At 55.1% G+C, this 13309-nt stretch overlaps 5 protein-coding genes across 5 annotated transcripts in view; 2 read left to right on the plus strand and 3 right to left on the minus strand.

Annotated features, from left to right (window-relative positions):
- Positions 1 to 81: 81 nt before the first annotated feature.
- On the minus strand, positions 82 to 1215 carry PTSG_04815 (uncharacterized protein). Its single transcript, XM_004994076.1, has 2 exons — positions 827 to 1215; positions 82 to 531 (listed from the first exon to the last, which is right to left on the minus strand). Exons 1-2 carry the CDS (start codon positions 960 to 962, stop codon positions 86 to 88), a joined length of 582 nt encoding a protein of 193 aa, XP_004994133.1. The 5' UTR covers positions 963 to 1215; the 3' UTR covers positions 82 to 85.
- A 27-nt stretch (positions 1216 to 1242) lies between these two features.
- Positions 1243 to 5501, plus strand: PTSG_04816 (uncharacterized protein). Its single transcript, XM_004994077.1, has 14 exons — positions 1243 to 1448; positions 1614 to 1657; positions 1796 to 1866; positions 2144 to 2248; positions 2359 to 2420; positions 2580 to 2653; positions 2813 to 2956; positions 3212 to 3284; positions 3525 to 3582; positions 3773 to 3884; positions 4160 to 4239; positions 4454 to 4564; positions 4801 to 4851; positions 5042 to 5501. The coding sequence occupies exons 1-14, from the start codon at positions 1288 to 1290 to the stop codon at positions 5111 to 5113; spliced, it is 1218 nt and encodes a 405-aa protein (XP_004994134.1). The 5' UTR covers positions 1243 to 1287; the 3' UTR covers positions 5114 to 5501.
- Positions 5424 to 9299, minus strand: PTSG_04817 (uncharacterized protein). The gene is made up of 14 exons (XM_004994078.1): positions 9257 to 9299; positions 9023 to 9103; positions 8769 to 8866; positions 8528 to 8587; positions 8342 to 8431; positions 8074 to 8139; positions 7827 to 7903; positions 7569 to 7620; positions 7315 to 7380; positions 7058 to 7153; positions 6807 to 6869; positions 6387 to 6521; positions 6130 to 6192; positions 5424 to 5910 (listed from the first exon to the last, which is right to left on the minus strand). Exons 1-14 carry the CDS (start codon positions 9261 to 9263, stop codon positions 5659 to 5661), a joined length of 1206 nt encoding a protein of 401 aa, XP_004994135.1. The 5' UTR covers positions 9264 to 9299; the 3' UTR covers positions 5424 to 5658.
- Positions 9300 to 9373: 74 nt separating this feature from the next.
- On the minus strand, positions 9374 to 12161 carry PTSG_12217 (uncharacterized protein). The gene is made up of 5 exons (XM_004994079.1): positions 11663 to 12161; positions 11199 to 11304; positions 10955 to 11074; positions 10608 to 10726; positions 9374 to 10102 (listed from the first exon to the last, which is right to left on the minus strand). The coding sequence occupies exons 1-5, from the start codon at positions 11984 to 11986 to the stop codon at positions 9434 to 9436; spliced, it is 1338 nt and encodes a 445-aa protein (XP_004994136.1). The 5' UTR covers positions 11987 to 12161; the 3' UTR covers positions 9374 to 9433.
- A 229-nt stretch (positions 12162 to 12390) lies between these two features.
- Positions 12391 to 13309, plus strand: part of PTSG_04820 (uncharacterized protein) — a 3451-nt gene continuing 2532 nt past the window's right edge. The window contains exons 1-3 of the mRNA XM_004994080.1: positions 12391 to 12682; positions 12895 to 12979; positions 13142 to 13223. Coding sequence (XP_004994137.1) covers positions 12546 to 12682; positions 12895 to 12979; positions 13142 to 13223 — 304 coding nt within the window. The 5' untranslated portion in view covers positions 12391 to 12545. The remainder of the gene's footprint in view (positions 12683 to 12894; positions 12980 to 13141; positions 13224 to 13309) is intronic.

Raw genomic sequence — 13309 nt, forward strand, 5'->3', positions numbered from 1 at the left:
ACACACACACACACACACACACACACACACACACACACACACACACACACACACACACACACACACACACACACACACACACGGCTCACATGATGGCGAAGATTTCGCCGCCCTTGAGCCGTTTCCTCCTGTGCGAATGCTGCGGCGTGGAGGTCGTGGTCGACGACGACGCCGAGGTTGACGGTGCCGATGCGGTGGTGATGGTGGTGTGTGGTTTGGTTGTGTCCTCCGTTGTGGTCGCATTGGCCGTGCTCGTAATTGTCGTCATGTTGCCCTGGGTACTTGAGGTGGTGGTGATGTTGGCGGTCGTGGTCGTGGTCGTGGTGCTATTGCTGTGCGTGGTGGTGGAGGAGGTTGTGTTTGCTGGGATGTGATGCCTCGTGCTTGTGGTGGTGATGTTGGGCGTTGTAGATGCGTTTGCAGCAGAGGTGGATGTTTGTGCAGCTGCGGTGGATGGCAGCGGTTGCCCCACTGCCGCCGGCTGTCGTGACAATGCATTGGATGGTGCGGGCATGGGCATGACCAGGCAACCTGTTGGGGGAGGGGATGGGGTACATGCGTGTGCATTCGTGTGATGAGCACATGTGTGAGGAGTATGGGCAGACAGATGAGACGCACACAACTGGCATTGCCCGGCGAGCAAGGAGACAGAGAGCGTGTGTGTGTGTGTGTGTGTGTGTGTGTGTGTGTGTCTGTCTGTCTGTCTGTCTGTCTGTTTGTAAGAGAGTGCGTGTATGTGCATACATATGGGTGGTGTGTGTTAGCCACAGACACATCCAAACACAAACACACACACACACACGCAGACACAAACAAAAATCCATACTTTGAGTTGCGAGGATGCCCAGGAATGCAAACAGGAGCCACGTCCATCGTCGCCGCCACTTGAGGCCGCCAGCACCACCGCTGCCATGGCCATCACTCGCGCGTTGCGCCATCATCATCGTTGTGGTTGTGGTCATGTCACGGGCCACAGCAGTGTCTTCCTGCGCGCACGTCGCACACAGGGCTTGTTCGTCTCGGGACAGGCGTGTCGCCCATGCACCACTCGCGGGTTAAGGGTGTGCTCCAGCTGCACCGACAAAGATCACAATGGCAACAGCGCTGGCGGTGAGATACGTGCGCGCGTGTGCACTCGCGTCTTTGCGTACGTGTACGTGTTTGGTCGCGTGTGTGTTCGGAATTGGAGGGCCAGGCTGTTGTTGATAGTCGTCGTTGTTGTTTCTGCTTTTTTTTTTTTCGCACACACACACACACGAACGCAACAAACAACAACAAACAACGACGATGATGATGAGGCTGAGGATCAGGCTGAGGAGGAACAACAGGGTGGGTGGAGGAGGTGTGTTCGCTGTTGCTGTGTTGCTGGCAGTGGTGGTAATTGCGCTTCTTGCCGGCGCTCAGGCACAGGATGTCGACTGCAGCACCGAGCCAGACAACACGCCATGGTATGGGCATGATCGCTGTGCATGTGTGTGTGTGTGTGTGTGTGTTGGAGATGTAGTGCTGTGGCAGTGATGGAACGCCCACGCTTCAGCAAACATGATCACGATCACGCTGACGTGCTCACTTGACTCACTTGCTTGCTCACTTGCTTGGCTGCTTGCTTGCAGCGATGATGGCTCGTCCCTGACAGACAACGATCGCTGCCAAGGAGGTGTGGACCCCCCCCCCCGCTGTCCATGCGTGTGCCATGCGTGTGCAATGCTTGTGCCATGCGTGTGCCATGCATGCATCAATGGTGATTGGCGCCTTGCCCTGACATTATGATCACTCGCTCGCGCTCCTTCCACAGGCTCGTGCGTTGGCGTGTGTCGCAGATATGAGTTCAACGGCCAATGCTTGTCGAGCTGCCCATCTGGCTACGTACGTGACGCACACCTGAAATTGTGGACGCGCGCGCGCGCGCGCGTGTGTGTGTGTGTGTGTGTGTGTGTGTGTGTGTGTGTGTGTGTGTGTGTGTGTGTGTGTGTGCGTGTGTGTGTGTGTGTGTGTGTCAGTGTGCTTCTGCTTTTTGCATTGTTTTGTGTGTGTCAGTGTGCTTCTGCTTCTGCTTCTGTGTATGTAGCTTGTCGGCTTGAAAGTTGTCGTTCATGCTGCAGCAACCCTGGGTCCAACGGCCTTGTTCCTGTGGGCACAACAGGTAGAAGACACAAACACCTGCTCAGAGCTGCATGAGGAGTGTGGTAGCCATTGCCTGGACTGCGCCGACAACGGCAAGAGCTGTGCCAGATGCCAGCGATCCAAGGTGTGATTCCCGTTCACTCTCGCTGTCACACCAATGTAGCATTGCATGATTAGCATGACAGCCCTTTTCACCCTCGCATTCATGTGTACATGTGTGTGTTTGTGGTTCAGTACCTTGAGGACGGGGAGTGCCGGGATGAATGCAGCATCAAGAGTTCAAGCGGCGAAAACAGGTGTGTGTATGTGTGTGTGTGCGTGTGTGTATGTGTGTGTGTGTGTGTGTGTGTGTGTGTGTGTGTGTGTGTGTGCATGGGTGTGTGGGTGTGCGTGCGCTGGGCCGCTCATCGACCAATCATCACGCCGCTGCACCAACAACGCACTGTCATGGCCAGCTTTCGAACGGAAACAAATCCATATGGCCGCTACTGCAACACTCCGCCACCAACAGAGACTGTCCTTTCAGAGAGTGAGTGAGTGTGTGTGTGTGTGTGTGTGTGTGTGCGTTGTGTATGTGTATGAGTGTGTGCGCACATGTGTCTCTATGGCGTACGCGTAAACCCAGCCAATGTCTGCTGTCACCACCCCATTCTTACTTCATCGCCACACTTGTCACCACCACCACCAGCGGTGATCATTGGCATTGCTGCGGGCGGGGGTGCGCTGGTGCTGCTCATTGTCTGTGTTGTCGTGTACATCACGTGCGACCGCCGCCGCTCCCGTCTTCGCCTCGAACTCGACGCCGAAGACGACAACACCCCGCACAGGCAGCGTGAGTGTGTGTGTGTGTGTCTGTGTCTCTGTGTGTCTGTGTCTGTCTGCGTGTGTGTGTCTGTCTGTGTGTGTGTGTGTGTGTGTCTGTGTCTGTCTGTGTGTCTGTGTCTGTGTGTGCAGTTGCACTAGAGTGTTTTTGGAACGAATGGTCCCCCACCGCCCATCACACACACACACATACGCACATACACATACACACGCACACGCACATACGCACATACGCACACACACACACACGCATGTCTGCCTGCAGCGTCCACGCGAAGTGACACAGAATCCATTGCCCTCTCGACGTTTCCGCCACCGCCGGAATTCAGCGATAACACGTGCGTGCGACCTGTGTTGTGTGTGTGTGTGTGTGTGTGTGTGTGTGCGTGTGTGTGTGTGCGTGTGTGTCCGTGTGTTTGTGTCTGTGTCTGTGTTTGTGTGTGAGAGAGAGACCAGCAAGAAGAAGGTGTATTGATTGTTGTCTCTGACACACGCGCACCTATGCACACTCTCCAACACCTGCACAAACACAAACACAAACGCAAACACAAACACATGCACACATTGTGTGACTGCAGATCCGTCTTTGCAACAGCGTCGTCACCATCTGGCGTTAGCGATAAGCAGAAGAAGAAGGTTCACACATGCACATGCTCATGCACAGGCACATGCACATGCACATGCACAGGCATACCTCAATGGACACACTGACACGCACTTGCACACATCCATGTGCGCGTCCAAGCGCTCACTCCTTCGTCAAACACATAAACACACGTAATACACACACAACACACTGCCCTCCACCCCTCTTTCACCACTTCAGTGGCAGAAAACGGTACGCCGGCTGTCGCAATCGCAGGCGCTGGACGCAACGACGATGGACATATCCGCACAGACGCAGCACATTATTGACAACATGCACACGGCAACGCTCGGTGCGGCTTGCAGTGGTTGCCAGGGGCAGAGGGAGAGAGAGAGAGAGAGAGAGAGAGAGAGAGAGAGAGAGAGAGAGAGAGAGAGAGAGAGAGAGAGGAGGGGTGTGTATGTGTGTGTGCCTGTGTGTGCCTGTGTGTGTGTGTGTGTGCCTGAGTGTGTGTGTCTGGCTGGCTGGCTGGCTGGCTGGCTGGCTAGCTGTGTCTGTGTGCAAGTGGAGCATGCTTGAATGTGTGCTCACACGTCACCACCACCAACCGGCTCCAACCGCCACCAGATGCGTCCACGGCACAGCACGTGTTTGCGCGTCTTGCTGAAATGCGACACGACCGCGCCCTCTACTTCGTTCTCCTCAAAGTACCGAACACACACACACATGCCGTGCGTGGACATGCTCCGTGTTCTTGAAGGCGACCATTTGCTATTGCACATGTCCTGACCCTTCTTCTTCTTCTTCTTCTTCTTCTTCCTCTGCTGCTGTCCACCACCACGACACGACACGCCACCGCCCTCACCAACCTCACACGCCACCACCTTCACCCCCTCCCCTCCCCCGGGGGGCGCGTTGCAGGACATGCAGCGGCGGCAGAAGAAGAAGGCGGGGCAGCACCAGTCGACGGAGCGCTACGACCGTCTCATCGCCGACCTCACAATCGTCCTCCAGCTCTTCCAGCAGAGCAAGGTCCGCCTGTGTGTGTGTGTGTGTGTGTGTGTGTGTGTGCGTGTGTGTGTGTGTTTTTGTGTGTTTTTGTGTGTTTGTATTTGTGCTTGTATGCTGTGCCTGCCTGCATGTCTGCATGTCTATCTGTCTGTTTGTTTTACCGTGTCTGCTCGTTTCCTTGAACAGTACTGACCTTCTCCTCCGCCCTTCTCTCATCTCGTGTGCCGTGGTGCTGTGTTTGCTGCGTGGACGTGCAGTCGAATCGCACATTTCCAGTCGACTGCATGCGCCTCCTCGATTGGGCTCAGGTGACACCACACCCTATGCGCGCGTGTGTGTGAACGTTTCTGTGTGTGTCGATGTGTGTGTGTCTGTGTCTGTGTCTGTGTGTCTCTGTGTGCGTGTGTGGACGACGGAACTGCATCCCACATGCTTCAATTCAACCCACCTCACACCATTGCCCTTGAACACTTGATGTGTTGTGTTTCCCACTGCCAGTCGACATTGGACAAATACGTCAGCGCACGGGCAGCGAAGATGGGCGCGACTGTCGAGTCCTCGGAATCATAACGCGACACACACGCACGCACGCGCACACACACACACACACGTACACACGACACACACGTACACGTACACACGACACACACACACACGTGCTTCATCATCGTCATCACCGCCGTCATCATCATCATCATCGTTTGTGTCCAGGACAGATTACACATGCGCTGCTCCGGTCATCTCATCCACTTTCGTTCTTTCTGACCCCGCCCCCTTATCATGCTTCCAATGTAGACCACCTCCCTTGCACGCTTCCCTGCTTTTCCTCCTCTCATGCACACGTGCACGCTTGCTGCGTCGCTCCTTCATGCGCGAGCTGTTGTGGCTTTTTTGTTTATCGCTTGGTCTTGCATGTACGGGTGTGTGACTCTCACAATCGCTCTGTAAAAATCCTCCCACAGACAGAGACACGCCATGTCCCAATCAAAGGCCAAAGCATGCGAGCGTGTCACACACTCACACATACGAACAACCCCACCGACAACACGAACAGCAGCAGCGCTTGCCAGCAACCCCTGTCATGAACGAGGGAGCGCGGGTGTGCATCTAACTTCTTAATCAGCAGCAGTCTCGCTGCCCTCCTTTTCCCCATCACTGACTTTGTTCGCTTCTTCCTCCTCACCTTTGCTGCCATCACCATCATCACCATCATCATCGCCATTCTTCGTCCCATCACCATCACCATCACCACCATCATCATCACCGCCATCACGCAGGTGCAGCTGCTGCTTGAGCGCGGCAACTTCGGCCTCCAGTTCCGCCCGCTGGCTCTGCACCTCCTTGCACGAACCGCTGAGCGCACGCGTCTGGCAGGCATGGAGCGGGGGCGTCGTGGCGGTGATCGTGAGTACGTGAAGGAGGCAGGGAAGAAGGAAGGGAACGAGAGGGCCATGGTGGCGGTGGTGGCGGTGGTGGCGGTGTCAAAGGTAAATCGACGAGGAAAGTTGCTCAAGAGAGACAAACGGGACAGACACAAAAACTTGATGTGTGTGTGTGTGTGTGTGTGTGTGTGTGTGTGTGCGCACCAGTTTCTTGAGAGACGCAACCTCCTCCAGCAGTTTGTTGCGCTCGGCGACAGTCGACGTCAACTGGAAGGAAAAGGATGGAGTGACCCGGATGAACAAGAAAACACATAACAAATGCACGAAACAAGAAAACACACAAACAAATGCACGAAACAAGCAAACAAACACACACACACGTGTACAAAACAAAAACACTAGCAAACACGAACAAGAACAGGCCCTGCATGCAACAAGCAAGCGTCAACTGCGGTGGCCACCTTGTCCTTGAGCAGACCGGAGAGCTCCTGCTGCTTGTCGTGCGCGTCCTTGAAAGCGGTGCACTGCTTGTTCAGCCGCTCAAACGCATTCCGCCACTCACCCATCTCCTTCTCAAGCTGCTTCATGCGCCCAGCCTGATTGCGCGCGCGCGCGCGTGTGTGTGTGTGTGTGTGTGTGTGTGTGTGTGTGTGTGTGTGTGTGTGTGTGTGTGTGTGTGTGTGTGTGAGTGTGTGCGAGTGTGTGTGTGTGTGTGTGTGTGTGTGTGTGTGTGTAAATGTGTGTGTGTGTGTAAATGTGTGTGCGTGTGTAAATGTGTGTGTGTATATGTGATAGCAGAGGAGGTACGGCGAAGGCAACACGTTCCCATGCATCGCCATGTAAAAACGATATGCACACGGCAAACGCAGGTGTGTGCGTACCGCCTTGCGCTGCTTCTGCAGCTCCTTCTGCTGTGCTGTCGCTTGATCACTCAACTTCTTGAACTGCGCAGTGTGCGTGCATGTTTGAACTCAGTGAGCGTTGAGGAGCACAACAGTTATCTGGGGCAAGCGTGGGGACGTGCACATGCACCTATGAACACACACACGCACGCACACAAGCACACACGCACCCACACACATACAAGCACACGCGTACACAAACGCATGTTCATGTGGTGTTGCATACGCACCTCGTCGAAGAGGCTTTGACTGGACGCTTTGTATTCATCAATCGCCTTTCCTTGCACTGCCAACTGCTGCTGTAACACTTTCTTGTTCTCAAGCTCCTAAACGGAAACAAGCCAGTTCAGGCACACAACGTCAGCACATGGCTTCGCACACACGCCTTCCATACACACACCAAATAAACCCACGTCCACACACATCCACACGCACACGCACGCACGTGTGCACATAACACACACATGCACATACACCCCGCACGCACCTGCTGCAGTTTTGCTTCGGCAAGCTGTTTCTCAAGCTCCTTCGTCTTGAGCAACTTTGCGACTTGCTGTGATTGACGGTAAAGCAGTAGCACCATATCATGTGTTGTCGAGTCAAGTTGTGAATGCACGAGTGTCAAACTGTTGCCATCATGCATGTGTGGCAACACGAGAATTTGGAGCTGTGCAGACGCATCCACACACACACACGCACACACACACACACACACACGCACACACGCACACACACACACACCTCCTCCCGAATCTCCGACTGCTTGACAAAGGCGTCAATCTTCGCTTGCATCCTGATGTGTGTTGGAAACAGGTGTGCGAACAGCACGAAGCAGCAGTTGCAATGAGATGATTTCCGGTGTTGTGGCTCAACCGCCTACAGTCGTCCGTCCACACCACTGGCCACGCCGACAAAGAGATAGCACCACCACCAACATCACCACCACCACCAGCAGCAGCGAAAGAGCAAGGGATCGTGTGAATGTGTGCGACCGCGTACGCTTGGTGGTATTCGTCGCGCTGTTTCTGCTCTTTGCTGCTCTCCTCCACACGGGCGGAGATGTCGGCGAGCGACGCCTGTTGGATATGGATGGGCGCATCAACCGCCAAACAGAACACCACATTGCATGAATTGAATGGCTTGTGTGAGTACGCGGTCGACAGTAACGTCGCAGTTGGAACGCAACGTGCACACACACACGCACACACACACACACATACACACACACACACACGCACAGGTGTACCTGGAACTTTTGTGTGAGCTCTGCCCGCTTTGCCTCTTCTTGTTTCACCATCGCTTCGGCTTGTTTCTGCTCACACAACAACAGCCCATGCAGTCACAAGCAAACATCAGGCACAATGCAGACAACAGCAGTGACGTGACATCCTTGCAAGCTCACGCATGCACACACGCATGCACACACGAAAGCACACACTCACACACTCATACACACTCACACACACTCGCACACTCATACACACTCACACACACTCACACACACAACCACACACCTCGATGACGGTTCGCTGCTCTGCGAGTCGCCGACTCAAGCCATTGAGCTGCGCCACTTTGTGCTCAAGCACAGCATTCTCCGCTTGCACCTGGAATGTACGGCGTGCGTGTGAGTGTACTTGCATACATGGAGGGTGCTATGCTGTGGTATCTGCAAAGCAGCTCTGCAGGGTATGATGTGATACCTGCTGCAGTTGCGTCGACAGGTCTAGCACTTGCTTCTTCAGCGACCCGTTCTCCTGTTTCTGTTGTCGTGTCGTGATGCACATCAGGTGTGTGTGTGTGTGTGTGTGTGTGTGTGTGTGTGTGTGTGTGTGTGTGTGTGTGTGTGTGTGTGTGTGTGTGTGTGTGTGGATGAACTCACGTGTGCGTGTGTACAAGCATGCATTACAATGGAGGAAGAAGCAACCGGGATCGCAAACGTACCAGAGCTGTGTAGCGTTGGACGGCTGCCTTTTCACGATCGTTGAGACCTGTGGCAGGCGATTGCATGATCTGCCTAAACTCCTTGAGCTCCTTCATCCCTGCAACATCACACACGCATGCATACAACCAGTGAGCGTCCGACGCTTGTTGGATGTCGACATGAACGAGAGCACAGGCTGTCCAACTGCAGCATGGTGTGTACCAGTGAACGTACACACACACACACACACGCACACACACACACACACACGCACATGGATGCGATTCTGCTGCCTGTGTTTCCTTCTCCAGCTCAGCGATCCTGGCTTGCAGCATCTTCTGGCTGTCCTGAGTGTCTGCAAACATCCCCCGGACCGCATACACACACACACACACAGCTGTACGTGAGCGCACTGACACATCAAAGCAACACAACACAACAAGGAGCATCAAACACACACACACACACACACACACACATGCGCGCGCCCACAAAACACCAAACACACCAGTCATCTTGGCCGTTATTTTGGTGGTGGATGATGTGGTGGAGAATGTCGTGGCGCGCTCACACACGACCACCACCCCTGTCACGCCTTTCCCCCTCCTCAGCTAACGAGCGAAAGCTGGCTGGCTTTGTTTATTCTGGCTCTATGTTGACAGGCAGATGATGACTGCTGGCCTTGCTAGAGAGGGGTAACGCGTGTGGAGAGGCGTGTGAAGCGAGCCGTGTGTTCGTCACGATCGACGGTCCCAGGCAGACCTTCCGACTCAAGCGTGAAGCTGGCGGCTACAGTGCCGTGTAGCGCCGCAAACAGCAACCTGTCTCGATCATGCAGGACCCCATGCACCCACGACGCAACCTGCTCGGGCTCAACATCACCGCTGCCCACACCCTGTCCTCCTGCTTGTCGTTGCTGCTGCTGTCTTGCGGCGCCTTCAACACCACCATCATCACCATTGCGCTGACCAAGTACAGCACCATCATCTAGAGCATTGTCATCGTCGTCGTCATCACCAGCACCATCACGACTGTCACAGCACGGCTGGCACAGCGCAGCGAGGAACGTGCCACAGAACGTGTTGCCGCACCCCGTGTCGTTGACGAAGCGTGCTGTATCGACTGTCGGGATGGAGGCTGCCCACGTGCGTGCAGCAACAATGCACCCGTCCTCACCACAGCGCACGACAACAACAGGGCACGCGAGCTCGCCCAGCAGCTGCCGTGTGACGGCGACTGCGGGCATATCGGGTGGGGCGGACAGGAGGCGCCGTGCTTCGTGCACGTTGGGGGAGTACACGTGGAAGGAGGGCGAGAGAGCACGCATGGCAGGCAGATCACCTGCGCTCACCCGCTGCAATGTGGGATGTGTGATGTGGTGTGTGATGCGGTGTGTGATGTGGTGCGTGATGGCTGGGGTATGAGAAGCGAAGATATGTGACGTGAGGGGAGAGCACGCAGGCAATGGATGGAAGCAGGTGGAAGCAGGTGGGAGGTCGAAGAACGCACAGCCAGTGACAGAGAGCTCCAACACACACACACACACACACACACACACACACACACACACACACACACACACACACACACACACACACACGACGTACGACTAATTCTCCCAGTTTGAAATGACGCGATCACACCTAGTGTAGGTCCGCCGATGCGTTGTCGACTCCATAGGAAAACCGGGAGGTTAGGGCTACCAGGACGGAGGAGTGACACTGAGGGAAAACCCCATCCCTCTCGGAAGCATATTGCGGGGGTTTATGCCTAGAGAGCTCACACACACACACACACACACACACACACACACACACACACACACACACACACACACACACACACACAACCACACGTACCGGTGATGGCTCAAGCAATGCGAGTCCACGAAAGCCGCGACGTCTAAGGTTTGTGACAATGTCTGCTGCTCGCTGGGGCGCCGCCAGCAGATGTACGCCACTCGCACCAATATAGTGGTCTAAGACGGTATGTGAGCGTGAATACATGAGAGACGGGCTGGCTCTTGCGCTCGTATGCACACACTCGCACGCACGCACACACACACGCACGCACGCACGCACACACACACGCACGCACGCACGCACGCACGCACGCACGCACGCACACACAGAGAGCAATATGCATGGTGCGCAATTCTACATGCACACAGAGCAGGGTTACACGCAATCACATGCATGGCACGCACCGGGAACATCTGCGACTGTTGGCCGAAAGCGGTCACGATAGGTTGCAGTGTCCATCATGGCAAAGTTGCGTGTCCCATCCATGTACGACACGAGACGGCCTCGAGGATTCGGTATATCGACTGTGGAGAAGCGTGGGTGGAGAGTGAGTCGGGAGCAACCGACCTTGAGTCACCACACACACACACACACACACACACACACACACACACACACACACACACACGCACGCACTCTCTGTCTTACGGATGGTGACGCCAGCTGTATCGATGTGCAGCTCGCGCATACGGTTGAGAAAGTCCACGTCGGTCAATATGTCGCGGCCAACACGCGCCACCATGGCCGCGGTTTGCTGGATATCAGAACGACGTTGACCAGTGATGGCAGTGTGAGCGTTGGCTGACACGTGAATGGATACACATCGCGCGTCGGGTGATACGCTGGTGAGGTCATCAATACACTCACTCACTCACTCAATCAATCAATCACACACTCGCTCACTCACTCACTCACTCACTCACTCACTCACTCATACTCACTCATTCATTCACTCACTCACACTCACTCACTCACTCACACTCACTCACTCACACTCACTCACTCACTCATTCATTCACTCACTCCTCACACACACACGCACACGCACACACACACACGCACACACACACTCACGCTCACACACACACACTTACTCACTCACTCACACGAACCGGGAGCTGTAGGTGGTCGCACATGATGGCCATGCCGTTGCAGGCGAAGGTATTGCCGCCCCCGAGGGCTTGTGTGAACATGTCATTGGTGTGGCTGGCGTGCTGAACCCTGTCTGGCGGCATCCCCGACGGTGACCGCGTCACACCTGGCTCCCTGCAGATGATGATATCATCCACAATCACAGCAGCCATGCTGAAGCACAGCGGCGGGCGCAAGTGCTCTTCTTCTTGCTGCTCTTGGTGACGCCACTGTCCTGGGTGATGCTGCTGCCCTTGGTGATGCTGCTCCTCGCCACAGCCGCTGTCTTCGCACGGCACCCCCATCGTGCAGGTCGGTAGCAGGTATTTGCTGCTCCCACAACAACACAACAACACAACAACAACAACACACCCGAAGCGAGCAAGCGAGGAAGGACTGCTGCGTGGTTTGTGCGTTTGGGCAATGGTCGTTGGTTCTCACGCAATCAATCAATCACGCACAAATCACCCACAACAGCGCTCAAGCAATACAGCCGGGGGAGGCAGGTTGGTCAGTGGCGCAAGCAAGTGAGCGAGCGAGCGAGCAAGGGTGGGGGGGGGGGGGCGAGGGGGGCGATTGCTTGATCCATGTTGATGGTGGTTGGTTGGCTGGTGGCGTGCTGTTGTGAAATGCTGGGGTGCTTGCTGCACCAGGGTGGTGGCATGATGTGGCGAACGAGCACGTGCCACCTATTGTTCATTCATCCTCTCGCTGTCTACCGCAGCTCATGCACACACGCACGCACTCTCAAACGCTGGTTGTATCCATCGCTGACTACTGTGACTCTCATCCTCGATCCCACACATCTCGCTGCCGTCGCTGCAATCCACGCAGAGAGACACCGCCACACACTACAACAACGTCATGACAAACGAGGACAAAGCATCGGGCCATCCCCGCCGTGCCGCCGAACCTGCCGTTGAGGAGCGTGGTGCACAGGGCTCGGGCCAGCCCACGGCAGTCGTCAAGAAACCACAGCCCTCGCTCCCGCCAATCCTCAAGTACGCACGCATCTCGTGTCCGTGTGTCTGTCGGTGTCAGTGTGTTTGTCTGTGTAAGTGTGTCTGTCTGTGTGTGTGTGTATCTGTTTGTGTTTGTGTCTGTGCCCATCTAGTTGTGCGATATGTGAGGCACACTCAGGTACTGCACCTGCATCTTGCTCTCTTGTGCTCACTTACAGCGTGTGTGTGTGTGTGTGTGTGTGTTTGGTCAGGTATGGCACAGGTGCTGTCGCCACCATGGGAGCGTGTATCTTCAGCAATCCACTGGAAGTCATCAAGACGCGCATGCAGCTCCAGGTCTGTGTGTATGTGTCTGTGCGTGTGTGTGCGTGTGTGTTTGCGTGTGAGGGCTTCTGCCTCTGACTCTGTTTCTCTGTCTATCTGTCTCCTTGTGTTTCTGTCTGCTAGCTCATCCCCTGTACTCTGATGTGTGATGCTTTGTTGTGGTTTGTGTGGCAGGGCGAGATGAAGTCGTACGGCACGTACACCAAGTCATACCGCAACGTCTTCCACGCCGGTTACCTCATCTTCAAGAACGAGGGTTTGCGGTCCGTCAGCATGTGTGTGTGTGTGTGTGTGTGTGTGTGTGTGTGTGTGTGTGTGTGTGTGTGAGACGTAAGGTTACAC

The sequence above is a fragment of the Salpingoeca rosetta genome (genome assembly GCF_000188695.1).
Source record: "Salpingoeca rosetta unplaced genomic scaffold supercont1.11, whole genome shotgun sequence".
NCBI classification, from domain to species: domain Eukaryota; class Choanoflagellata; order Craspedida; family Salpingoecidae; genus Salpingoeca; species Salpingoeca rosetta.